The sequence below is a fragment of the Lemur catta genome, chromosome 6 (genome assembly GCF_020740605.2).
Source record: "Lemur catta isolate mLemCat1 chromosome 6, mLemCat1.pri, whole genome shotgun sequence".
NCBI classification, from domain to species: Eukaryota; Metazoa; Chordata; class Mammalia; order Primates; family Lemuridae; genus Lemur; species Lemur catta.
In genome coordinates, this window is record NC_059133.1 from 6955562 (window position 1) to 6979757 (window position 24196).

Consider the following 24196-nt stretch of genomic DNA (forward strand, 5'->3'; position numbering starts at 1 on the left):
CTCCACACCCACAGCAAGCATGCCCTGGCACACAGGGGCAGCAGAGCCCTGGAGGCCCAGGCACAGCAGGGAGCAGGGTGTGCCATGGAAACCATCAGGGCTGGGACCTGAGGCCCCAGGAAGAAAGAATGACAGGCCAGACCAGCATCCCAGGCAGCTCAGCACAAAAGATACTCTGTGTTGGTACATACTGGGACCCCAGTGGGCATCATGCCCTCACAAGTGAGCCTGTGAGCCTTGAGGGGTTGTGGCGTGTTTTCATGCTGATGTGTATGTGCCATGCACATGTGCCCTACCGGGCACACCAGTTGCATGTGGCATGCCTAACTGGGGCTTTATACCATCTGCAGAGCCTGAAGTCTGTTCCCCGAAGGGAAATGATAAAACCTGCTGCCTGAGGTTCTTTGGTCTTCCAGTGGGGAGGGAGAGAAGAGGCAGGTGCCACCGAAAGGGGGCACCTCGGCAAGCCTGGTTCAGGTTTGTCTTGATGTCCCAGCTGTCCAGGTGGCAGCTGGTTGTTTGCTAGTCCCCTCCCTTGACCTCCCACCAGCACACTATCTGGCCTCTGTGGTCCTCAGGCTACTTGATGTTGTGGGTGATGCCAAGATTCTGCGTGTCGCCATCTACCTAAGGCCAATATCAGAGCAAAGCCAGACCTGGCCAGGATGTCAGGTTCTTGATTCTGCCATACATTGATGTGGGATCTTGAACAAGCTAGGCAGTGATTCTGGGTCTCAATTCTAAAACTACTCAGTGCAGTAACCTTTAAGGCAGCAGTCCCCAACCTTTTTGGCACCAGGGACTGTTTTCAAGGAAGACAATTTTTCCATGGACCGGGGTTGGGGGGCGGTTCGGGATGATTCAATTGCATTACATTTATCGTGCACTTTATTTCTATTATTATTACATTGTAATATATATTGAAATAATTATACAACTCACCACAGTTTGGGGACCTCTGCTCTAAGGTTCCTTTCAGCTCTAATTCTACAGCTCTGAGGTGCAGGTTGGATGCAATAAGCATTTGGTTTTCTGCACTGTAGCTGATTTCTACCCAGTCCTTGCTGTTTTCCAAAATTTCATTTTGCACAGAATCAAAAATATTCCAGGAACCCCTTCTGGCTTCTCCCCTTCCCTACAATCCCCAGCTTATCCTCTAATTACCCTCCTTTCCTCCCTAGTAACCATCCCCAAATTATGTTCTTTTCCCAAATTAATTAAAAATTAATTTTAGGAAGGGGGAGGAGGGGATGGGGGAAAACCTACCTAATGGGTACAATGAACAATATCTGGGTGACGGGTACTCTTATAACCATGACTCAAGCATTATAAAAGCAATTTATGTAACCAAAATACCAAGACTATTTGTACCCCATAATACTTAGAAATACAAAAATTAATCTTAATTTTTGAATCCAAAAAATAGTATAGATCAGCCGCGGTGGCTCACACGTGTAATCCTAGCACTCTGGGAGGCCGAGGCAGGAGGATCACTTTGAACTCAGGAGTTTGAGACCATCTGAACAAGACCCTGTCTGTACTAAAAACAGAAAAAATTAGCTGGGCATGGTGGCATGTGCCTGTAGTCCCAGCTACTCAGGAGGTTGAGGCAGGAGGATTGCTTGAGCCCAGGAGTTTGAGGTTGCCTTGAGCTAGGCTGACACCATGGCACTCTAGCCTGGTGACAGAGTGAGACCCCTGTCTCAAAAAAAAAAAACAAAAAAAAAATCAGGAAACCAAAAAATAGTACATGGCCCAAAGCTCAAAACCTCTGGTAAGGTATACTTGAGAAATGTCATTTCTGTCCTGTTTATTCTCCCCATTACACATTTAATCAGTTTTTTATTTTCATTCCAATGTCTCTTTTTGCAAAAGTGAGCACATATATATATGAAAACTTTTTTAATTAATTAATTATTTATTTATTTTTGAAATATGGAACGCTTCACGAATTTGCATGTCATCCTTGCGCAGGGGCCATGCTAATCTTCTCTGTATCGTTCCAGTTTTAGTAGATGTGCTGCCGAAGCGAGCACTATATATGAAATTTTTAAGTACATTTTTTTGAAGAGTTGTATGTTTTGATCAGTTGGGAGGATTTTGTGACTACGAAGGGGAGGCCTCCTTCCTGCTCTGTTCCCAGCCAGAACCCTGGTTGGTGCCCTCTGCCTCTGCCAGCCTGTGGGTGGGAGTGAGGCTGGGCCCGGTATGCAGCTGCCCCGAGTTGACCTGTGATTTACAGGCAGGGCTCACTCAGGCTGGGCTGGTGCATTAACTATTCCTTGGCCTAAGACTCCTCTTGCGTCCAAGACTGGCTTATCGCAAAGGTGGAGTGGCCAGGTGCCCGCAGAGCATGACTTCAGAGGCAACAGGAAGTATCCTGTGTGTCTCAGAAACACCCACCTGCTGCACGACATTTCATTCTTGGAGATTGGTTCCTGTGAGCTCTCTGCAGACTCCTTTTAATGTACATGTCCTAAGCCTCTAAGACCATGAATGAGCACTTACCACATACCTGGCACCAGGCTAAACCCTGTAAGGAATTCAAAGTTAAATACCATACCTGGCCAGGCAACTCCCTATCCTTAGAGAATTTTCACACTCCTGAAAGTCCACCCTGGCACCCCTGTGCTCAGGGTGTCCAGCTGGCAGTATCACCTCTGGTCAGTCAGGGAGCACATCAGTGGGTTGCAGGGCCAGGTGGCTGGGGAGAACAGAGGTAAGAAGGGAAGGCCAGGGACATACCTAGAGACCTTTGGAGGGGCCACAGGGCAGTCATGCTGGGTTTGTCTGCACTCCTTGGGTTTCACAGCCCAGGGGTCTGATGCGCACTGCAGAAGGTCTGAGGTCCATTGGTGTCCTCCATGCCACTGAACCCATCCCCGTCCCCTGCCCTTGGCTTTTCACTGGTTGTATCTGACCTCAATTCACTAGGAACCAGGTGCCCTTTATGTGCCGACAGCTACGTCTCTTCACAGGAAAGCTGTGATGCCAGACAAGAGGCTGGGATCAGAGTAGAAAAGGCCTCCAAGAACATCCAAGGCCTCGTTCAGCTGAGAGGCCCAGCCCGAGGGAGGGCTGCACCACGAACTTGCACAGAGCCTCGCCCTCTCCCTGACGGCAGTGCACGATTCACTTCCAGGCCCAAAATGAACATGTCAAAGAGGTTGACACAAACTTACTGATCATCAACCAGGCGGGTCCAGTGTCACAGGCTGCCCTCTCTGAGTGCCTGCACGTATCTCCCTGGAGGCTGCAAAGGGCTCCCCTGGTGGGGGCATATGTGGATGCTGTTTTGGGGAGAGCCCTCAGGGCCTTCTATAGAGGTGCCAAGATGCCCGTCACCCCTCCGCCTGCAGGTCCCTGACAGTCATCCACTTGCCCTGGGCCTATCCTTGAAAGCAGCTTCCCCAGAGCAGAGGCGGCTGGTGGACTGTGTTGGTGGTGCGCACTGAGGCCTCCACTCACAGAGCCGAAGCCCAGAAACGGACCTGCATCAGCTCTGACCCACTGATAGGATGAATGTCAGCCTCTGACTGTGGAGGTTACCCTGGTACGTAGAACTGCATGTGTGAAATAAGAGAAAAAGCAAGATGCAGAAAAGTAGATGTGCACTGATTACAATGATTAAAAAATATTTTTGAAGCCTCAATTCCAGTTTCACCTCCTCCAGGAAGCCCTCCTGGGCTCCCCAGCCTGGATGAGGGGCCTTCCCTGGCACCTGAGTGTCTCCCGCCACTGTGCCCATCCCATCATCCTACAATCTTATGTCATGTTGGTCTCCCCTGGCAGACTGTGGACTGATGGGGAAATCAGTTTCTTCAGTCATCTCATATCCTCAGGATCGGAGGTGGAGTGGGGACTCAGGTAATGCTTACCAAACAAGGATCAGAGGAGAACTTATGAATTCAGTTCAGTGGGGTCACTGAAGTCCTGCGTGACTCACTCCCTTTAATTCTCTGAGCTCAGGAAAGGCCCTGATGCAGGCCCATGCTCTCTCCAGCCTGAGGCGGTGGCTGCGTTTTTCTCCTGCGAACTGCACCTTGCCACTCCACTTTGGTTTTTCGCAGTGTGGCCAGGGGTGCTGAGAACCCTAGAATGGCAGAGCTGAGGGGACCTTTGCTGACATCCACTTCCCAGTGTTTCTTGGTCTTTTCCCCGCCTCCTTCCTGAGGATTCTTGGAACCTTCACTGAACCTCTCTGGGCTATGAAACATGGAAGTTCTGAGGTCCACTGGTGTCCTCAGTGCCACCGAACCCATCCCCATCCCCTACTCTTGACTTTTCACCGGTTGTATGTGACCCCAATGTGGACAGCGGACTTGCAGGGCTGTTGTGGAGAACAGACACACTATGTGTACCACACCTGTGCAAACAAGGTGCCCCATAAAGTTGGCTGCTTCTGTCCCTCATCCCATCATTTGTCAAGCATTAGAGCACCCACTGTATACCTGGCCCAAGTGACTCCATCTTTAGGCATTTCTCAGGCCCTGGACCTCTGTTCCTGGGGCCACTTCATGCTGCAGTTTAAAGCTACCTGATCAGAGCTTGCTCGTGCAGCCCCTCCCCACAGGACTCCCCTTCATTACCCGCAACTATGCACCATCCAAGAGATTTGAAAACATACCTTCTGCCCTGGCAGGTACAGGTGTCCCTGATTGAGAACTCCAGTTCTAATACAACCGCTCCTTTTAAAGATGAGGAAACTGGGCCCATGTGACTTTGGTCTCCTTTAGGCCCAGAGGAGTCAGGGCTGCAGTTGGCATCGCATTCAAAGGCACGGCCCTCACCTTCCTGGAGGAGCTACGTCCAGAAAGGGCGCAGAGGCAGGCCTCCCAGACCCGGCTGGCACTCACTGGTGAGAACAGGGCAGGTGTGGGCACCACTGGACCACAAAAGGCTGTGGGCAGAAAGGCTGCAGAAGAGCCAGCAAAGGGTATCTGCTGGGGACACTTGCGCACAGCACAGCTTGTCCCCGCCAGCCGAGGTGTTGCCTGAGCCGGGGTCAGCTGGGTCTGTGTGTACACAGGGACACAGTCCTGCCCCTCACCCCTCGGAATGTCCACCCAGGGCAGAGCCAGCACCAGCCAGCTCTGCCCTGTGAGTACAAAGCAGCCCAGGCCCCCGGGCACAAGTGCCAAGCGGGGAGGAACAGGAGCGACACCTCAGGGACAGAGGTCAAAGTGCACAAGTTTATTTTATAGAACAAAGGCTAAAAGAAGCAAGTTTCTTTCATTTTATTTTAAGAAGGACAAAAATTATTATTAAAACATCTACATTATTATCAAGATACTAGACCTTATGAATATTTAATATTAAAGTGTGGTATTCTTAAATTTTTAATACACAGACATTTTAAAAGGACCATTAAATTGATTACTGCCCAGCTGAGAAATGCAGCATCCTTCTCCACTCCACCCCCACCCCACTGGCCATGTCATCTTGTCCCTGCCTGCTAGGGGCCCGCATGGCCCTGATTCAATGCTCTGAGCCTCCCAGCTAGGGGCCCTGGAGGGGTCAGCAAAAGTGCATTCTGCCCCCCCAATTCCCTGCCCTGCCCTGTGTGGGTCCAGCTCTGGCCAGGCCAGGGAGCGCCAGGTCCCAAAGGCCCCTGGACAAGATAACAGGCTGAAGATGAAAACTCTAGACTCTAACCATGTTCCTTTGCAGGGGAGACAAATACCAATGACCTTCTTTCCCTGAGCACTCCGTGCTCTCCCCACTAGACTGCGTGGTCTGGGAAGCTACCAGGCAGAGCTGGGCCCACATCACCTCTGAACCACAGCTTGGGTCCCTCTCTCCTTCACAAGTAGCCCAATGACCCCTAAAACCCTCCAAATCACACAAGGATGGCTGCATTTTCTAGCCAAATTCTTAATCTTTAGCCTTCATTAGAAGTGATTCCTTGGATACCACACACATATATAATATTATATAGAGCGATATATTTAATACCTGTGTATATATGCATCACGGGGGCGACATATATACACACTAAAAACAAGGCTGGTGACAACAGACTGCAACACCACAGATCAGGGAAAACAAGTATCGTCGACACTCACAGCCACAGCCACAGCCCCCACTTAGGGTGTGCTCTCCTCCTCTCCAGCCATGCCACCAGCACCCGGGCTCTGCAGTGCTGGCCTGCTGGGGGCAGGGGGCAGGGAAGAGGGAAGGATGCATGCCACGATTATCAGGAAAGGTCGGGCAGTGGTGGCAAGAGGACCGGGCGCACACTATCAATCCTTGATGGGGAGAAGGATGGGGCCTTCCCTTCTCTCCATCTCACCCCCCAGCCTTGGGCCTTGGTTCCTTCAGGGGCTGCCTCACTCCTTGTGCCAATGGTGTGGGGCATTCTGGAATGTCTGGGGGGCCAGGGGAGGCTGTGTCTGCCCATGGCGGGTGGGGTGGAGAGGAGGGGGTGCACACAGACATGTCAGACGAAGGGATGGGAGAGGCCTTGGTGGGTGGGGGCAGGGGCTGAGGGTCAGCTGGGGTCCCAGGCAGCTGGCAGGGCTGGGGACCAGGGAGGGGCTGGGACAGATGGTCGTAACTGTATGTCTGGGTCTAGGGGAGAGGATCGTGCTGGATCCCCAAGAAAGAGGAGCAAGTCCCATCCTGAAGTGGTCTGTGGTGTCCAAGGTTGAGCCCCCTTTTTTCCACATCTCCCAGGTCCCCACCCACCCACCCCCTACACCTCAGAACCTGAGCTCCTGGTGCCCTGCCCTTTGCCACCTCTCCCGGGGCAAGCGAGGCAAGTACCCTCTGCTGCTATACTCCCCACGACCACCCCAGGAGGGGACTGTCCCTCCATGGGTGCTGACATGACCAGCCCTCCTCTGGGCCTCCCTCCCCAGCCCCTGGCAGCCTGACTGGGACCCCAGCTGCACACTGACTGTCACATCTCCACTGAAGGGCCCAGAGGCTCCAGCCAACAACTGGCCCTGAGTCTTCTGCCTACTGTTTTCATCCCAGCTCGGTTTTGTGCTGGGACCCTGGGCAGATCACCTCTCCCTTCTAAGCCTCAGTCTTCCTATCTGCAAAATGGGGTCTGTGCTGGGTCATGTCTGGAGGCTCTGAGGATCTGCAATCTATATTCTCTGGCCGGTGAGGCAGCAGCGCTCAGGTGGTGGCATCATTAACAGGCCCCAGACGCCTCCACTAACCAGAGATCATCAAGCGCAGCTCCTCCCACTCTTCTAACCAGAGGAGAAACTGAGGCCCCAGGGGGCAAGTGACTAGTACAGTGTCCCCAGCTCCATCCTGGGGCTGCATTTTAAAGCTAATCGGGGCCACCTGCCCACTGCTGTTTCCTGATCTGTCCCCCGGGGGTGGGGGGTTGGGAGGGGGCAGGGAGAAGGACCCTCCTGCTACAGATTCAAGTGGGGACTCCAGGCTCCCCAGCCCTGAGCTTTGGGCCCCTTTAGGAGCAGACAGAAGTTAAAGCTGTAGGCTGAAGCTGGAGGGGTCGCCAGGCCCCTCCCTCCCCAACCAGGAGAGCCGTGGGCGTGGGGGAGGGTCTGCCCAGGTTCCAGCAGGACGAGGACCCTGGGACCCTTGTGACTGCAGCACGTGCACTTGGGTGTGCACAGCTGGGGCACGGGGGCGGAGAGGATGGCCTGGGCCCCAGGGGGTTGGGGGCTGCCTGAGGAGGGCGGCCCCCACCCCCAGCTGGCCTGCCCTGGCCCTTCTATCAGCCCTCTGTCCCCACCCAACCCCGACCCCAAGACTTCACTCACACCCAAGACCTGGCCCTACTCCCCAATGGTGGCAGCAGCAACAGAGGCTTCTGGGGTGGTACCAGCAGTGTCCCCGTCCTCCTGCAGCAGGAAGTTGTATTTGCCAAAGTCGTCATCCCGAGGGCACAGCAGCATGTCCTTGCGAGCCTTGGCCAGCTTCTGCTTCAGCACCTCGCGCCGGTCCAGCCACTCGTTGAGCTCCTCCTGTCCGTGGGCGCAGCGGCACTTGTCCCCGTCTGGGCAGGCCTTGCCCTTCTGGAGCCTGTGGGCGGCAGGAGGCTCACTGCCCCAGCTCTGTGCCCTTCCCACCCCGGAGCTGGGACCTTGGGCTGGCCACCTGACCTCCCCCAAGACAAGCCCCTCCCTGGGCAGCTTCCATCCCAGCTCAGGGAACATCTGCATGTCCCAGGCCCTCTCTGGGATCTGCCCTGGGCTGCAAAGCAGAGGTCTGGGCAGGTCTCAGCGCCCCCTCCAATACCAGCCCTTCCTGCCCCGCCCCTACGGCTGTACTCATACCCCAGACGCCCCTCACTCACACTACCTCCAGGCCAAGGGGAGCCAGAGCTGGCCATGGCCCCACCTCCTCAGGCCCACCCCATGTCCTGCCAGGCCCTGCCCTCCGGGGGAGCACCTGTCGCAGAGCCGGAACTCGCCCATGGGGAAGCGGTAGGCCCAGCCACTGGCGTCACTGTCGGACGTAAAGACCTTCTCCTTGTGCTTCTCAGACTGAATGTGCTGCTGCCACTGCTTCTTGCTATTGCTGTTCTTGCCACAGAGCCAGCAGTGGTAGCCCATCTGGGGAACAGCCACCGTGGGTGCCTGATCCCCCACACCTCTGCCCGGCCCACCTCCCTCAGGGAGGCTGAGCTCGAGGCCACCGGCCCTGCAGGCAGCCCCTTGGGCACGCAGGGGCAGGCGTTACCATGATGTCAGCGTAGTCTGTGGGCATTTGGATCTGCTTCTCTCCTTCCCGAGAACTGACTGGGGTCCCTTCTCCAGGCTTCCCTGGGTTGTGTTTTTTCAGCCACATGTCATAGGTCTGCTGCATGTCCAGGACTGGGGAGGGGAGAAAGGACAGAGTGCCTGGTGAGGAGGGCTTCCCCATTCATCCTGCCCCGTGACCCCTGCTTGATTTGGGAGCCATGGGCACCCCAGGCCCTGCTGATCGGCTGCCCGACCTCAAGGCCTGGTCAACCACAGAGGCCGAGAGCAGGCACGGCCTGGTATGGATGGACAGGGGCCCAGGCAGCAAAAGGGGGCCCGAGAGCGCCTGAGATGGATCGAGATGTCGGCAGTGAGGAGACGCCGGCTGAGACCCCACCCTGCCGAGGCTGCCCACTCACTCTTGTTCTCCTTCATGAACGTCCACATGTCCCTCTCCTCGGGGCTGTGTGCGAAAGAGCAGTTCCCCACATACTGGCACTTGCGGCCGTTCTGCGCGTGGATGCAGAGCTGTGGGGCGGGTGTGGGCAGAGCCTGCTGAGTCCCGCTGACCGTGTCACTGCCTTGGCTGGCAGGCAGCCCTCCTGGGACCCCACAGTCCCCTGCACCCCACCCCTGTGCTCACATCGTATTGCTGTGGGAAGTTGCGAATAGATGGCAGCGGCCTCACTGACACCCATTTCCTCTTGGCCTTGGACATCACCAGCAGGACCCGCCGCTCCTTGGTCCAGCTGCAGGACAGACAAAGGAGCCGGTTGGGGAGAAGTCAGGACAGAGCCTCGGGGCTGTGTGGCCTCCACTCCGTGGTGCTTGGGCGGCTCCATCCTGCCTGCGCCCCTGCCCGGTGCCTGGCTCACCAGTGCCGGGCCTTGGCGCTGCAGTACTTGAGGTCCTTGTCAGGCTCCACCACCTGCCCGTTCCTCCAGCACTGGCCACACACAAACTTCATCTGCAGATCGAAGGTGCTGGGCCCGTGTGTCCGTGGGGCACCCTGTAGGGGGACAGGGAGAGCAGTTGGTGAAGCTGCAGGCACCAGGCCTGAGGCCCTGGAGTCTGTTGCACGGGTGGTCTCTGTGAGAGCTGGGGCTCCCCAGAGCCTTGGAATGGGCTGGTCCACTCCCTGGTCCTACCAGCAGGCTTCTTAGTAGATGGGACTCCTGACTCCTTATTGAGTGCTCTTTTGGCTTTCTCTGGCTGCCCCGACCTCACCTCACCCCCTTGGAGGCCTGCTCTGTGGAACCACTGCATTTCCTAGGGCAAAGCATGCTACCTCTCTGCCTTTGCACATGGTGTTCCCTCTGCCTGGAATGCCCTTCCTCCATTCTTCATCCAGCTTATTCTAGAAACTACTTTCAAGAACTCAACTCAAGTGCCATCTCCTGCAGGAAACCTTCCGTAGAGCTCTTCTAAGTCACAGCCGCCCATTCTAGGAGCTCCCATCGTCCCTCAACTGCCGCATGTTGACTGACTCATCCAGTTATGGGTGCTAGGCTTGCAGAGAGCAGGCAGGGGTTCAAAAGGTGGGCAGCAGGGGGGTGGGCAGGGAGGAGGATGCCTTGAGCAGGGGGACAGACATGTGGGCAGCTCTGGACTCCAGCCCCTCCCAATGTCTCGCTGGTCTCTTAGGCCCCACGCACCATGCTCCTTCCCTGTCCTCTGAGCCAGCCTTTGCTTTGCAGGCAGAGGGCCAGCCCTTCTGTACCCCTGGGACAGGGTAGGGGTGAGAGGTGCCACCTTGAAGCCGCTCGCTCAGCTACACCAGCCAACCTGCTGCTCTGTGAATGTACCATCCGTCTACCTCCCATGCCCCGATCTCCCAGGGACATTGGGTGCAGTCACCCCTTGCTTTTCCAGGCTGAGGGGAGTGAGCCTTCTGCCCTGGGAGCTCCACGAGGACAGGAGCTGTGGCCACTCCTCTGCCTCCAGCACTGCCAGCCCAGGGCCACACTGCTGACAGACCCGTGGCCTGCACTGGACACCTCGCAGGCCAGCTCGGCCCCAGAGTAGCACACGTTCCAGCCCAGCAACAAGGCGAAATCACACCTTTGGGACTGGGACTCGCCTGTGCAGGAGCAGGCAGGAGGTTTATCCACAAGGCTGTTGATTTCTGGGTGTTCCCCTTGATCCTCACAAGCAGCATGAGAGGCAGGCACTACTCCCATCTCACGGGCAGGGGGAGGGGGCGCGGAAGGTGTTCAGTAGAGCAGTGACCCTGGTCCTGAGCTCCTACCTCAGGGTGCCACAGCCCTGGGAGGTGGGTGGCATCATTCCCACCTGCCTGAGCAGAAACAGGCTGAGGTTACCGACCCACCCATCTGTAAGTGGCATGAGGACAGGGGCCTGGCAGGAGATGGTCACTCATGCTCCTTGTTGGGATGGCACAGATGAGCCATAGGCTCTGGGCCTGGGCAGCTTCTGCCCTGGTGTCCCCTCCATGGCCATAAAGTATCACTGGCCTCACCCTCTGAATGGCAAATAAGAAGCCTCACACCTGGGCCATAGTCAGGCCTGGCACAGAAGCCCTGTTCTCAAGCCAGGCCAAGCATGGCATCTTGGGTGGGCAGGGTAGGGCCCCTGACAGCAGGAGGAGGCCCCTCATGGCACCCTGGGGCAGCTGGGCCTGCACCCTGTTCCTGGGTGACCCTGGTAGCACCACTGGGCAGGAATAAAGAAGGAGTGGTCAGAGAGATAGGAGGTGTCAAGAACTCAGTGTGGAGATGGGGTCTTACTATGTTGCCCAGGCTGGTCTTGAACTCCTGGACTCAAGTGATCCTCCCACATCAGCCTCCCAGGTAGCTGAGATTACAGGCATGAACCACCATCCCCAGCTGGTGTTCTCTCTCTTTCTTTTTCTTTTTCTTTTTTTGAGACAGGGTCTTGCTCTGTTGCTGGACTAGAGTGCAGTGGAGTCATCATAGCTCACTGCAACCTCCAACTCCTAGGCTCATTGGGATCCTCCTGCCTTAGTCCCAGCACGAGTATCTGGGACTACAAGCATGCGCCATCACACCCAGCTGGGTGTTCTGTCTTTAGAAGGTCCCAGCTGAGCCCCTCACTGCTTCTTTGCCAGGCTCCTGGCCAGGAGCAAAAAGAAAACACAGAGAGGGGTGAGGGGTGAAGGAAGAAGAGGACTGCATAGGAGACTGACTGGGGAAAGAGGAGAGGACCAGGAACAAGGAGGTTAGGGAGGGAGGGTAGGCTCGAGGGGGTGGGTAGCCTTGCCCCATCCTGGCCCATGCCTAGCCCCAGGCAGCCCGCCCTGCTTGCTGGCTCCCTGCCACACCCAGACTGGCCACATGAGGGGTCGGGGGCACAGCCTCCTCCTGAGTTGATCAGTGGGTGGGTCTGGCATGGGTGAAAGGGCCATCCCCCATGTGTGGACAACACAGAGGCCTCCCCTCACACTCACTGTCTCCCTGGCCCAGTGTCCCCATTGTCATCTACAGTCACAGTGATCTCACCGTCTGGGGAGGGTGTGAGCTTCAGGGTGGCACAGGGCAGCCTGGGTCAGCTCCTGTGAGCCTGCTGCCTACCCCAGGAGGTGGGCGGGGCAACGTTATGATCCCCATTTTACAGCTGAGGAAGCTGAGGGTGATGGGGTGACAGTACGGTGCAGTAGGAAGGGAGCCAAGCTCTGGACAGGTTATCAGAGAACTTGGGATCTGCCCCACTCACTGTGCCCCCGGGCCTGTTTCCCCAACTGCAAGAGCCATAACACCACGGCTCATGTCTTTAGGGCCGTAGCGAAGAACCAGAGGGACAGCGGAAGACACCATCCGTAGGTGTCAGCTTGAGCAGCACCGGGGTATTCACATAGTCTCAGAGTATCTCCCAGGAGATATTTATTAATTACAAAGGGGAAAGACCTAACTTTACAACAAAGAAACTTGCAGTGGAGGAACTTTTAATCAAGTAACCCAAGTTTAATCAAAGTGTCACCAGTGACGGGACACATTGAGATGATATGTCTCCTGACATGTGAGCTGAGGAGGACACACCACCTCTGTGGGAAGAGGACACACCGCCTAATGATCCGGATGGATGGATCTTTTACAAAACACCTGGTTCCTCAAAGATGTCAATGCCATGGAAGACAAAGAAAGACCGAGAACTGTTCTAGATTAAAGGAGACCAAAGAGACACAACAGAACACAATTCGTGACTTCTGAAGAACGGTCTCTGTGAATTCTGTGATGCTGGTAGCCATACCGCGGCAGTATGAGAGTGTCCTGGTTTTAGGGTATGCACACTGACGTGTTTAGGGGTGATGGGGCGTCATGTCTGCAGCTCTCAAATGGTTCAGAGAAACAAGAAAACAGTGGGTATTTATGTATATAAATGTGTATGTGTGTATGTACACACACCACACACCACACACACACACACACACACACACACACACACACACACACACACACACACACACACCCAAGTGAGTGGGTATTTATGTATATAAATGTGTATGTGTGTATGTACACACACCACACACCACACACACACACACACACACACACACACACACACACACACACACACACACACACCCCCAAGTGAGCACAGAATGTGGTAAAATAACTTCTGGGGGATCCAGTAAAGGGTACACATGAATTCTTTGTCCTATTCTTACAATGGTCTGGTACATACGAAATTATATCAAAGTGAAGGGATGGGACAGCCTCCCTGTCCCCAACCCGATGCTGACCCTGGGGCCTTACCAAGCTGCTGCTGGCCTTGCCTGCATGGGCCTCCATCTGCTGCCAGTACTTCTTGGATTCCTGAACAATGTCTTCATGGGTCATGCCTAGGGAGGGGGGGGTAGACACAGGCGTCTCTGAAGCGTTCAGAGGGGAGGCAGGCAGGAAGCTTCGAGGTGCCGGGGCTACTCAGGGCCACTCAAGGCCCATGCGGAAGAACCCCATCTCCAGTTAGGCCCCATCACAGTAAGACATGGGGTGCAGAGGAACCACTTTGATCATCTGCAAAATGGGAACAAAGTCTCTCACAGGGAGTGAGAGAATTAAATATGGCCAAAAAGAAAGGGAAATGCAGTAGAAGACATTGGCTCTGTGCCATGCTGGTGTTCCCATCTATTGGGCCAGTGGCCCAGCACCGTTCCCTGACCCCGCCTCCCCAGCAGGGCCTCAAACCTGACGCCTGTTTCGCAGCCTTTAGCCCCCTGGTTTCAGGGCTCCGTGCCTGCCCAGCCCAGCTCACCAGCTTACCGGGGTACATGGCTCTCACTGACAGTCCCCGTAGGCCAAACACCCCAGCCTGTGGCTCTTCCAATCTGATCCCTGCCTGCCTCAGACGGCTGCCTCAAAGCCCAACCTTTGAGGTGCACCCTGCCCTCCTCCCAACTCCTCTACTCTTCCTAGTGCCTTTCCCACGTCGGATTCGCCATCCACCTCCTCCTCTGGATGCTGCTCCACGGCAGCAACTCATCGGAGCTCGCTCTGGGCCAGGCACTGCATCTGACACCCAGTACTGACAGCCCAGACCTCCCCTGTGAACTCCCAGACGATCCAGCACCTGCTCTACATCTCCACCTGAGTCCACCAGGTGGCACAGACCGCCCACGTCCCACCCTCAGCCCTGATGTTAGCCCAGCCTGCTCCTCCTACAGCCTCCTCCTTAGGACATGGCAGCCCCACTCTTCCAGTTATTCTGACCTTGGAGTCAACCTTGACACCGTTCTGTGTCTCATACTTCCCACCTGGTCCATCAACAATTCTTATTGGCTCCACCATCAAAATATACCCAGCATCTGACCACTTCTCCCACTTCCACCGCTGCCACCCTAGCCTGAGCCACCCTCTGGACTCCTGGCTTCTGTCCTTGCCCTTCCATTCTCCACTCAGCAGCCAAAGCAACTTTGAAAAATACCAATCAGATCATACAACTGCACCCACTAAAACCCCCCTCCAGACAGGGTACGCCATGTTCAGAACAATCCCAGCTATTTCTGTTTATGGCCTCCAGAGTCCTACACACTCAGGTCTCTGCTGACCTCTTGGGCCTCATATACCCTCCCCACCCCCACTTCACTGAGCTGCTCTAGCCCCATGGACAGGCTTTCTGTATGCAGCCTTGCTGTGGCCTCTGCCTGGAATGCGCCCTGCCCTTCCCTGCTCAAGTGTCACCTGCTCAGAGGCCTCCCCTGGCCATCTTACCTGAAGTGCCCCGACCCGAGTCCCTCTCTATCCGCTGCTCTCACTTTCCTCACAGCCCTGATCTCACCTGGAATTATATCACTGTTCATCGACTCTAAGAGACACTGACTGTTAGATGTACCACATTTTATACATCTCCCTCTACACACAAAATGCTGCTAATTATTTTACAAATTACGACAGGCAGTGGGGGAACTGTCCTTCCCAGGTCAGATGGAACGAGGATTTATTTACTTCGTCGCACATTGCCTATCTTGCCTCCCCTTATAAATGTGAGTTCTCTGAGCAAAGGCCTCGACTAGTTCCTGGCTGAGTCCCCTGACACAGAGAAGGTGCTTGGTAAGTCCCGGTTAGATGAGTGAGTGAGCGAGTGAGCTAACACCTTTTCATCTCCACAATAGCTCGGTAAGGTAGCGATGAGCATCGCCCTTTGGCAGATGAGCAGAGGGAGGCCCAGAGAGGAGAAGGGACTTGCTCATGACCACCCAGGCAGCAAGCAGAGGAGCTGCGGCAGGAGCCTGGGTCTGACTCCCGCCCCCAACTCCACGCTCCCCTTGCAGCACCTGCACAGGGAGAAGCCCAAGATCTTCCGAGCCTGGACACTCCCTGAGAGCAGAGCTTGTCTCTGTGGTGTCCGGGACACACCAGCTCCCCTGGAGCGCCCACCCCTCAGCGCCGCCCTCCCCTGAACTCTCAAGTATCCCCAACTGGCCACAGGGCCCTGGCCTGTCACCCTCTGCCCAGTCCCGTGCTCCCCTGGCCGACCTGCCTGCCCCTCACCTGAGTACTGCTGCAGCAGCCAGACCTTGAGCTCGATAAAACTGTGGGCGAAGTGGCAGCTGTCCTCCCGCAGGCAGCCGTAGCGCACCTCGTGGCGGCACACGTCGAACTGGAAGTGCTCCTGGAACTGGCGGATCTTGGAGTACTTGAGGGAGGTGGAGCGGACGATGTGCACCAGGCACCTGGTGGGCAGGGTGCAGGGCCAGAATGTAGTCTACCCTCCTGGTAGGGCCTCCCTTCTAGAACCAGGCTTTGCCCTGGGCACTTCCTGACCTATTAACTGACTCCAGAACACGACAGCGTGGGAGGGAAGAGACAGGGCTCTCATGCTCAGGCAGTCTGGGCCTGGGTCCCAGCTCGGCTTCACTGGGCCCCTGGCCTCAGGATTCGATCTGGGGCAGGCTCGAAGATGGAGCTGCCAACAGAGGAGGACCCCAGGCCCCACCTCCCTTCTACGAGGCCAAGAGAAGGCAGTGCCCATGGGTGGCAGAAGGGGCATTTCCCTCAGGTTTCTGGCGTGATGCTCCAGAGCCAGCCCTGACCCCAGAGGGACAATAACCAAGCACCTCCCCGAGCCTGGAATCTTAACTGCCCTCACTGCCAGCCTAGGAGATCAGACCATCACCGACTTTACAGATGAGGACGCCCAGGCCTGGAGCAGCTGGGGGACATAAAACAGGCCATTAGCAGGGCCAGGAATGGGACCCAGGTCTGTTCCTCCCTAGGGTCCGGGCTCCATCACCCCCACTCGGGCAGAGCAAGGGGAGCAAGACAGAGCAAAGGTCAGTGTGCCAAACCTGAGCTGGCGCCTCCCTCACTGCCTGACGCTGGTGTCACGACAGTGGAGGGTGCCAGGCAGGAGTCAGAGACCGGGCACCCACTTGCCTGCTGAGTAAGCTACTTCCAGGCCTTGGCTTTTTCTCTGTACAAAAAAACAGGGGCAGTAACTCTGCCCTCAAGGGACTGCTGAGATAATTAATTAAAATACCCAAGCCAAGCTTGGAATATAGTAGATGCTCAGTAAATACGGTTCCCATCTTTTCCAGGTGGAGGCCGGGTCTGAGTCCCAAATTCTGCTCCTTGCCTTGACACCCTAGGTCTACCCTTTGGCCTCAGCCTTTCCCCAGCCATCTGGCTGGCCCAGGGGGACTCTCCACTGGCTCCCAGCTCCCGGCCCAGGCCGTGGGTCCCACTCACTTGTTGTTGTAGAAGCTGTGCTTGGCAGCCAGGTTGGAGCAGACAGACGGAGAGTCCTTGGTGCCTTTGCTGATGATCCGAGGTTTACTGTCAAAGCAGATCTGCCCAGGGAGGGGGTAGGCTGGGACTTCGCATGGCCACCTGGGAAGTGGGTGGGCTGGGACCCCGCATGGCCACCTAGGGAAGGACTGCTCGGTCCCTGTAAGCCCTGCCCTGGATCAGGGGAGTGAGGAAGGAAATTCCAGGGCCTCTGGCTCTAGCTCACAGACGACCTGGGCCCTCGCACCTCCTCCCTCTCTCTGATCTCACACACCAGATGCCTGGGACAGGGGCTACCCCCTGTCTTTGAGCCCGTTTCCTCAACTGCAAACCAGGGATAACCACACCTGCTTTGTCTCACAGGTTCACTGTAAAGGTCAAAAAACAGATAAAAAGGAACTGCATGTGCTTTGTAAACCACAGGCAGCCAACCGGCTGTGAATTAAAATTCCCAGGCCAACTGCTTCGACAGGAGTCAGCCCAAGTGTGCCTGCTCTAAGAGTGAGGGCACAGGCTGGCTGTGCAGTGGATTGGGGTTGGGCTAAGCTGCACCAAACCTCCAGCAGCCCACACCTAGAGTCCTTGCTCCATGGACATGTGACACTGCTCCTGCCCTCAACATGCTATGACTGGGTAGGGAGGCAAGGGCCAAGTTCACTACAGGAGCCAGGCAGGGTCTTCAGTGACAGCTCTGGAAGGGAGTTAACAGCAGCTTAGTGGAGCTGCTAGAATCAGAGCTGAGCCTGAGGTCTGAGACCCAGAAACAGGAGAGCACTCCGGGGAGAGGACAAAGCCAGCACATAGGCAGGGAAGTGCAGCGGGCACTGAAGCCAGCCCAGCTGGATGGGAAGGTGTGTGGAGGGACACGTGAAATGCAAGTCCATGGACACCTTGCTCTGGATGGCTGAGGAGTGCCAAACACATCATACCCAAAACAGGGATCAGCCTTGGACAATCCTCCAAGTCTGCTCATGTCACAGAGACCTGGCAGCTGGCACTGGGAGGTGGGCATGGGCCCTGCGGCCAGCTGCCTGGGTTTGAAGCTCAGCTCTGCCCCATGCTAGCTGTGTGGCTTAGGCATGCTCACTTCCCTGAACCTTCAGCATCTGTCCAATGAGGACAGCACCTGCCTACCAGCGCTGCCACGAGTATGGGAATGAGCATCTAAAACACCTGCTGCCCAGCCCGGCCCACAACCCACTGTTAAGGAAAGAGCAGGTGCAAGGGTTAGGATTCTTCTTTGTGGCCCCAGTTTCTGCCTGGCTGGACAGTATCTGGGCTCTAGCAAGACAGGATCCCACGGATCCTAACTTCCTGACAGTCCAAGCACCTACTGATTCTAAGGTCAGGCCTCCAAAGCCCACAGACTCCAGCACTGACCTTCCATGATGGCCCTGCCTGTGCCACGGACTGTGGGGGTGGCAGGTGGGTGGGGCAGGCAGGCAGGCGGGTACCTCACAGAGGAAAGTGAAGATGCCCTGGTGCTCCTTAAGGAGCTTGGCGATGGTGAGGCTGCCGCGCTTGACGCCCCCCAGTGGGTCGAAGAGCAGGTCGCGGTTGAGGGTGCCCTTCCGCTCCTCGGTCCACACGTCGATCTCCTCCTGATGGTAGGCGAAGGTGCAGTTATCCCCGTACTTACAGTCCTGCTTGTTAATCATGTCTGCAAAGAGGCAACAGGACACACGTTCTGCCAGGCGGGGCCGGCAGCCTGCAACACCCTCACAACCCCTGCTGTGGCCAGTGGGGCTCTGGCTCCAAGAGCTGGGCAGGTCTCGGCTCTGCCCTTGCACAGGTGAGGCAGTGGCTGCTGCCTTCCCCACAAGGACTCGGCAGGGCTGGACGGCCCTTCCCAAATGCCAGGCCCCCTTCTGTGCTCTGCACCTGCAGAGGACAGCAATCACTTCTGCCCAGCTGCCCGACATGTAGACTTATGCCTTTTGCAGGTCAAGCAAGAAAAAAGGTATAGAAAGGGCTTTGTGGAAGTATACAAGCCTCTAAATAAATGAGCGATTTAAAAAAAATTATTATTCACCAAGAAAATACTGCATGGTTGAGAGCATGCACTTCGGTGTCAGACAGCTGTGGGCTGGGATTCCCTGTCATGCCCTGGGCCCTGCTGCCTTGTTCGGAAATGGAGGACGCCATACTGTGGTGGGGCTCAAGTGAGGTGTTAAATAAAGCTCCTGGGGCCAGGGAGTTTGGAGGGAGGGAGGCATAGAGGGAGGCTCAGAATCTGGAGACCTGCCACTTCTTGGGGGCGGGACCTGTTTTTCTTTCTCCTCTTCCTGCTCTTTCTAGTCTGCCCTGTCCCATCCCTGTGACAGGCTCTAGGCACAAAAGGACAGACGGGCCACAGACCCAGGGCAGTGGGTTGGCTCCTGGGTTGGGGTAGAAGTATCTGCAGGGGGAACATCGCGGGGAAGGGCTTCCCGAGATCCAGGTGATGCTGGCAGGCAGAGCAGAGCATGCCCAGGCTCAAGGGGCACAGCGTGTGCGACAGAGCTGGGAGGGTCAGCGCATTCGGGGAGTGGTTAGGGCAGAGGGGGAGGAGCACATGTGGGTACATGTGATCCTCACTGCAGCCTGCACTTCATCCCACTGCCCACGGGAAGTGGCCTTTGAACCCAGGAGTGACAGGGGCTGGCCAGCCTGGCTGCTGGGAGGAAAATGAGTGGGTCCAGAAGGCCTGGGTGGGCTACTGCCATGGGCTGGGTCAGGGGACAAAGGCAGGGCCCGGGGAGGACGCTCACAGCCTCAGTTTCCCACCCAGAGCTGTTGTAAGGATGCGTGATGGTGAGTATGAACGGGCTCCACAATCTCGTGACTACTCATGTACTGCCGTATAGGCTGGACCAGGACGCTTGGATGGGGAAGAGAATGAGGGACACAACAAATGTCCATCAAATGCCAACCAAACTGCCATGTGCCAAAAGTGAGGACAAGGACAACCACAGAATAATTAAAAAGAGCTAACGTGTATCGAGCCCTTACTATGTGCCAGTCCTACATGCCTTCCACAGATTCTCTGCACATGCTCCCGGCAGCCCCATGGGACCTGCCTTGGGACCCTGCTGTGGGACCAGCTCTCCATGCACCGTCTGACCCTCACACTTACAAGCACAGGCCGCCACAGGGGTTCCAGCTTCAGTGGAACATCCCGCAGGCTTCCCGCCTGCCTACATGGCTGGTCGGGACAGGAGAGGCCCATTCTGTTGCAAAATTCATCCCTGACGGGCCCCAGGAGCCCTGAGCCCCAGCTTCCTCACCTGCCTGTGGCCGTGAGGACCACACCTGCTCTGTCCAACTGTGACATGGAGCAGAGCGGGGCGGGGTTAGAGGGGCCAGGCCCGGTTGCACTGCCCAACCCTGCCACAGCCCACCCACCTTTGCACAGGTAGTAGGAGCCCACGAAGCTGGTCTTGGTGGGCCGGGGCCGGATCCGCTTCCAGGTCTGGTCCTCGGGGCTCCGGAGCCGGCCGAGCAGGATGTCCCGCTTGCACTTGTGCTCAAGGCCCTCACGGTAGGTGTAGTCACCAGCCCTGGGGCCTATGGGCAGGGTGGACAGGGCAGTGATTCCGGAAGCAGAACTGGCAGGGGACGGCTGTCAGGCCCAAGCTGTCAGGGGCCCTGCCTGAAAATCTACCTCCCCTCACCAGGGCCTCCCATCAGCTCCCTTCCCTGCTATGTGCTCCCTGGAGGAAGTGGGCCCGTATCGGGGATGACTCTCCAAGGACCCCGTCCTTGGCAACCGCCCCCCCCCCCCCGCCACACCTGCTACTACCACCCTGACTCTAGCGAGCCTGACCATTTCAGTATCTCTGGAGAGAACCGTGAGGACAGTGCCCAGCAGGGAGCAGGCCCGGCAAGCGTCTGTCCCTTTCCTTTCCTGCCCTGGAAGGACTTCTGTTTTCCCACTCTTATCTCCAGCTGTTATGCTAGGATTCTTTTATCGTGGGATCCCATGCTCCAGAGACTGCCAGCTCTCTGGGGCAGAGGGGTCGAGTCCAGGTGCAACATTACCTGTCTTGGGGTAGCAGAGCTGGCAGGCCTGTTTGAACTCGTGGGTGGCAGCCAAGGGGTTCTTGATGAGCAAGGCGGTGTTGGGCATGGAGGGCTCTGGCTGTGACAGGGGGAGGTCGGCCATCATGGGCATGGGTGATGGCTGGGACCACCGGGGCCAGCCTGGGCACCAGAGGTGGGGGTGCTCTATGACCCCCCCATCCTGCCCAAGAGCAGAACCGTAGCCCAAGACCCTCCCTCTTCCTCTACCTTCCCATATGGGGAGCCCCTTGTAACATGGTCCAAAAGCCTAGAATATCAGGACCAGAGCAGCCTTGGGAAGCCCTTAGACTAGTGGGGGCATGTAGGTGACCGTGATCTTAGCCCAGAACCTCTCCTTGAACGAAAGTTCAGTGTGAAAGCAGAGAAATGGGAGTGGCCCTGATTGGAGCCTATTCATATGTCCTCCCTCAGACTCCTAAAACACCAGCAGATGGGGAGGAAGGCAAGACTCAGAGGGGTTAGGTGACTTCCCCACGGCCACACAGCTAGTGTCTAGGCCAAGGTCAGACAGAGCGTAGGCCGCCAAACTCCTCATCAAATGCTCTTTTAAACTCAGAACCTGAGTCTGGAAACCAGAGATGTTACTAACCCTGGGAAGTCACTTAACCCTCTGAGCCTTGATGTGCCCTCCTGCCAGACAAGGCCAGGGTGCCCTCCCAGCACATGGCTCGGGGGGGCAGCCGAGGAAGAGACTGTCTCTGGCCTGTCCACTGAGGGTGCCCCGCCGTGGAGGACGCGGCACCTCACCGCATACAGCCCCCACTGTGGAGCCCACAACAACTTTCCCTCCACCCCCAGGAGGGAATGAGGGGCCTGGCCATGGAGGCCCAGCCAAGTGACTCACCGAGGGGGCTGGTTTCTGAGTACCGCTTGGGGGACGGTGGTCCTGTGAGTTGTTCTCCTCTGGGCAGGGAGAAGACACGGAGGGTCAGCTGCCCTGGCTCTGAGGGTAGGAGGGGCCTCCCTAGGACCTCCTGTATGTGTTTCTAACTCAGAGAAGCCCCAAGGCTATACATCCTCTCCTACCCATGCTGGTCCCCTGACACTGTCCCCTTCTCTTCACCCCCACAGCCACTGCCCTGGGGTAAGAAGAGGCCCCCAGGCTGAGCATGTCCACACCTTGCTTACACCTTCTGAGGCTCTCCACTGCCCCTGGGGGAAGCTCCTCAGCCTGGCTCACAGGTCTTCTGAGACCAAGATCCCCCACCCACATTCCCCTCTGGCAGACTGTTCTGGTCACCAGCCATCCCCTGCACCGCGCCAGGCTCGTGCTGCTGCTCCTACTCCAGGGCAGACGGACTTCTGCTCCAAGACCTCATGCAGCCATCACCTTCTCCAGGAAGTCTCCCTTGGCCATGAGGCTGAGTGACTCCCCCCTGCCCCATGTCCCCACAGCCCCATGTCCCCTCTCAGCCCTCTCCATCTGAATGCCCTGGGCTATGTCTGACTGCAGAGGGCCAGTCCCTCCAGGGCCCAGACAAGTCTGTTTCCTCTCTGGGTCCCTGGCTCCCAGCCCAGAGTTGTGTTGAAGGAGCCCATGGCCTTGCACCCTGCCCCCAGCTCAGGATCATCCCACGGGATCTCACCAGACCGGCCACCCAGAGTCCTGGGAGGCTGGGCAGACTGGGAGTCAGGAGGGCAGAACTATCTGCTCTGCTCTGTGTGATCCTGAACAAGAGACACAGCAACACACAGATGTGGCCCTGGATCGCTAAGGCGTGGCAGGGCCTGGGCTTTCTGTGATCCCAACTCCACTCTTCAGAGACTAGTAACGCAACAGCACTTTGCAAACTGTCAAGGGGGCTGGGGGTGAATGTGCCTCCCAGGCCTCACCCATGAAGGAGTCAGGCTTGTCCAGGGAGCCTCGGGTCGACCCGAAGCTGTCGAGGGCATCCAGCCGAGTCTCCGCGTACGGCAGCAGGTCCAGGGGGTCCAGTGTGGGGCCTGGGGGCTCAAGGGCATCCAGCACAGAGGTGGCCAGCTTCTTGGAGGGGTCCATGACGAGGCCAAAGGAGGCCGGGGGCAGTGGGCTGGAGACAGGGATGGAGCCGCCCACCACAGGCGGCAGCAGCGGGGTCCCGCCGGGGAACACAGGTATCAGCTGGGGCAGCTCACTTGGAACGCCACTGCCGGGCAGGCTTCCCTGGACCAGGGACTGCGAGGCAGGGACAGAAGGAGGGGTCAGAGGAGAGCATGACTGCCCAGACCAACATACCACCCCACTCTGCAGCTCGGCCTCAACCTGCCCCGAGGGGAGCCATGGCCCCGCACAGTCCCTCCTGGGTGTGCGTTCTGCAGCTGCATGTCTATCCCAGCAAGTCCCTCCTGAGGCCTCAGTTTCCCTGGCTGTGACACAGGGACACGATCTTCCCTCCACCTCTTGTAGAACAACAGGGGCCCAGGCGGGAGAGGGGTCCAGGGGAGCAGGAGGGCAACGTGGCTCACCAGCGAGTCCAGGAGGCTGTCCAGCTCAGGGCCAAAGACATCCCCGTCTGAGAAGTCATCCAGGCTCTCAGCACTGGGGAGGGCCCTGCTGCTGCTGTCCAGGGGGGCCAGCAGGTCCAGAACGTGAGGGAACAGGGGCATCGTGGGGGTGGAAGGGAGGAGGGCCGGGGAGCCCCGCAGGTCCACGTAGCAGTCTGTGGATGGAGGTGGGTGCTGCTTGGTGGGAGTGGAGGAGGTGTCCTAGCCTGGCGTGCATGGCCAACACCTTCCCTTCTTTCCCCAGCTCCTGCCAGGGGCCCTGCCTGCCCCCGCTGGCAGAGGCTCAGCAGTTGTCAAGGAAGGCAGCAGCCCCGGGTGGGAGAGGGTCCTTCAGTCCTACAGCATCAGCCCACAGCAGGCCAGTGCCTGAGTGACTACCTTCACTACCTCCTTCCTCTGGGGTGAGCAGTGCCCTCTCCAAGGGATACTCTTACAATGTAACCCTTCCTGGAAGCCACTGAGGGAGAGAAGGGAAAAGGAGGACTTTGATGAGGGGCCTCCCAGGGATGCGAACAGGCCTGGAGTGAAGGCCACAGGACCATGGCCACCCGCTGTAGGGCAACACCCACCCTCGCCAGGCTAGAGATGTTCTCCCTTCCCTGAGAAGGAGTCTGTGGTCCTCATCCCGCTGTTCCCTCTCAGGCCTCAGGGAGTCCCCAGGTCAGGGAGTCCCTCAGGAGCCCCTGTCTACAGGGCTGGGATGGGCAGGGCCTTTACTTGCCTGACCTCCCAGAGACCTTGGGGGTGAGTGGCTGACCCCTCCCCGAGGTCCCCTCCCTA

General features: G+C 57.1%; 1 protein-coding gene and 1 non-coding gene across 4 annotated transcripts in view; both read right to left on the minus strand.

Moving 5' to 3' along the window:
• Positions 1–1929: 1929 nt before the first annotated feature.
• On the minus strand, positions 1930–2036 carry LOC123640825. Its single transcript, XR_006736069.1, has one exon. It is a non-coding gene; the product is annotated as a U6 spliceosomal RNA (small nuclear RNA).
• A 4660-nt stretch (positions 2037–6696) lies between these two features.
• Positions 6697–24196, minus strand: part of ZC3H7B (zinc finger CCCH-type containing 7B) — a 49896-nt gene continuing 32396 nt past the window's right edge. For all 3 annotated transcript variants that reach the window (XM_045554820.1, XM_045554821.1, XM_045554822.1), the window contains exons 9-23: positions 23378–23571; positions 22766–23087; positions 21777–21835; positions 20891–20990; positions 20255–20416; positions 18325–18530; positions 16832–16932; positions 15635–15816; positions 13400–13485; positions 9542–9675; positions 9310–9415; positions 9086–9194; positions 8665–8798; positions 8374–8537; positions 6697–8004 (exon numbers count right to left, since the gene is read on the minus strand). In XM_045554820.1, the coding sequence (XP_045410776.1) occupies positions 7758–8004; positions 8374–8537; positions 8665–8798; positions 9086–9194; positions 9310–9415; positions 9542–9675; positions 13400–13485; positions 15635–15816; positions 16832–16932; positions 18325–18530; positions 20255–20416; positions 20891–20990; positions 21777–21835; positions 22766–23087; positions 23378–23571 (2306 nt within the window). In that variant the 3' untranslated portion in view covers positions 6697–7757. The remainder of the gene's footprint in view (positions 8005–8373; positions 8538–8664; positions 8799–9085; positions 9195–9309; positions 9416–9541; positions 9676–13399; positions 13486–15634; positions 15817–16831; positions 16933–18324; positions 18531–20254; positions 20417–20890; positions 20991–21776; positions 21836–22765; positions 23088–23377; positions 23572–24196) is intronic.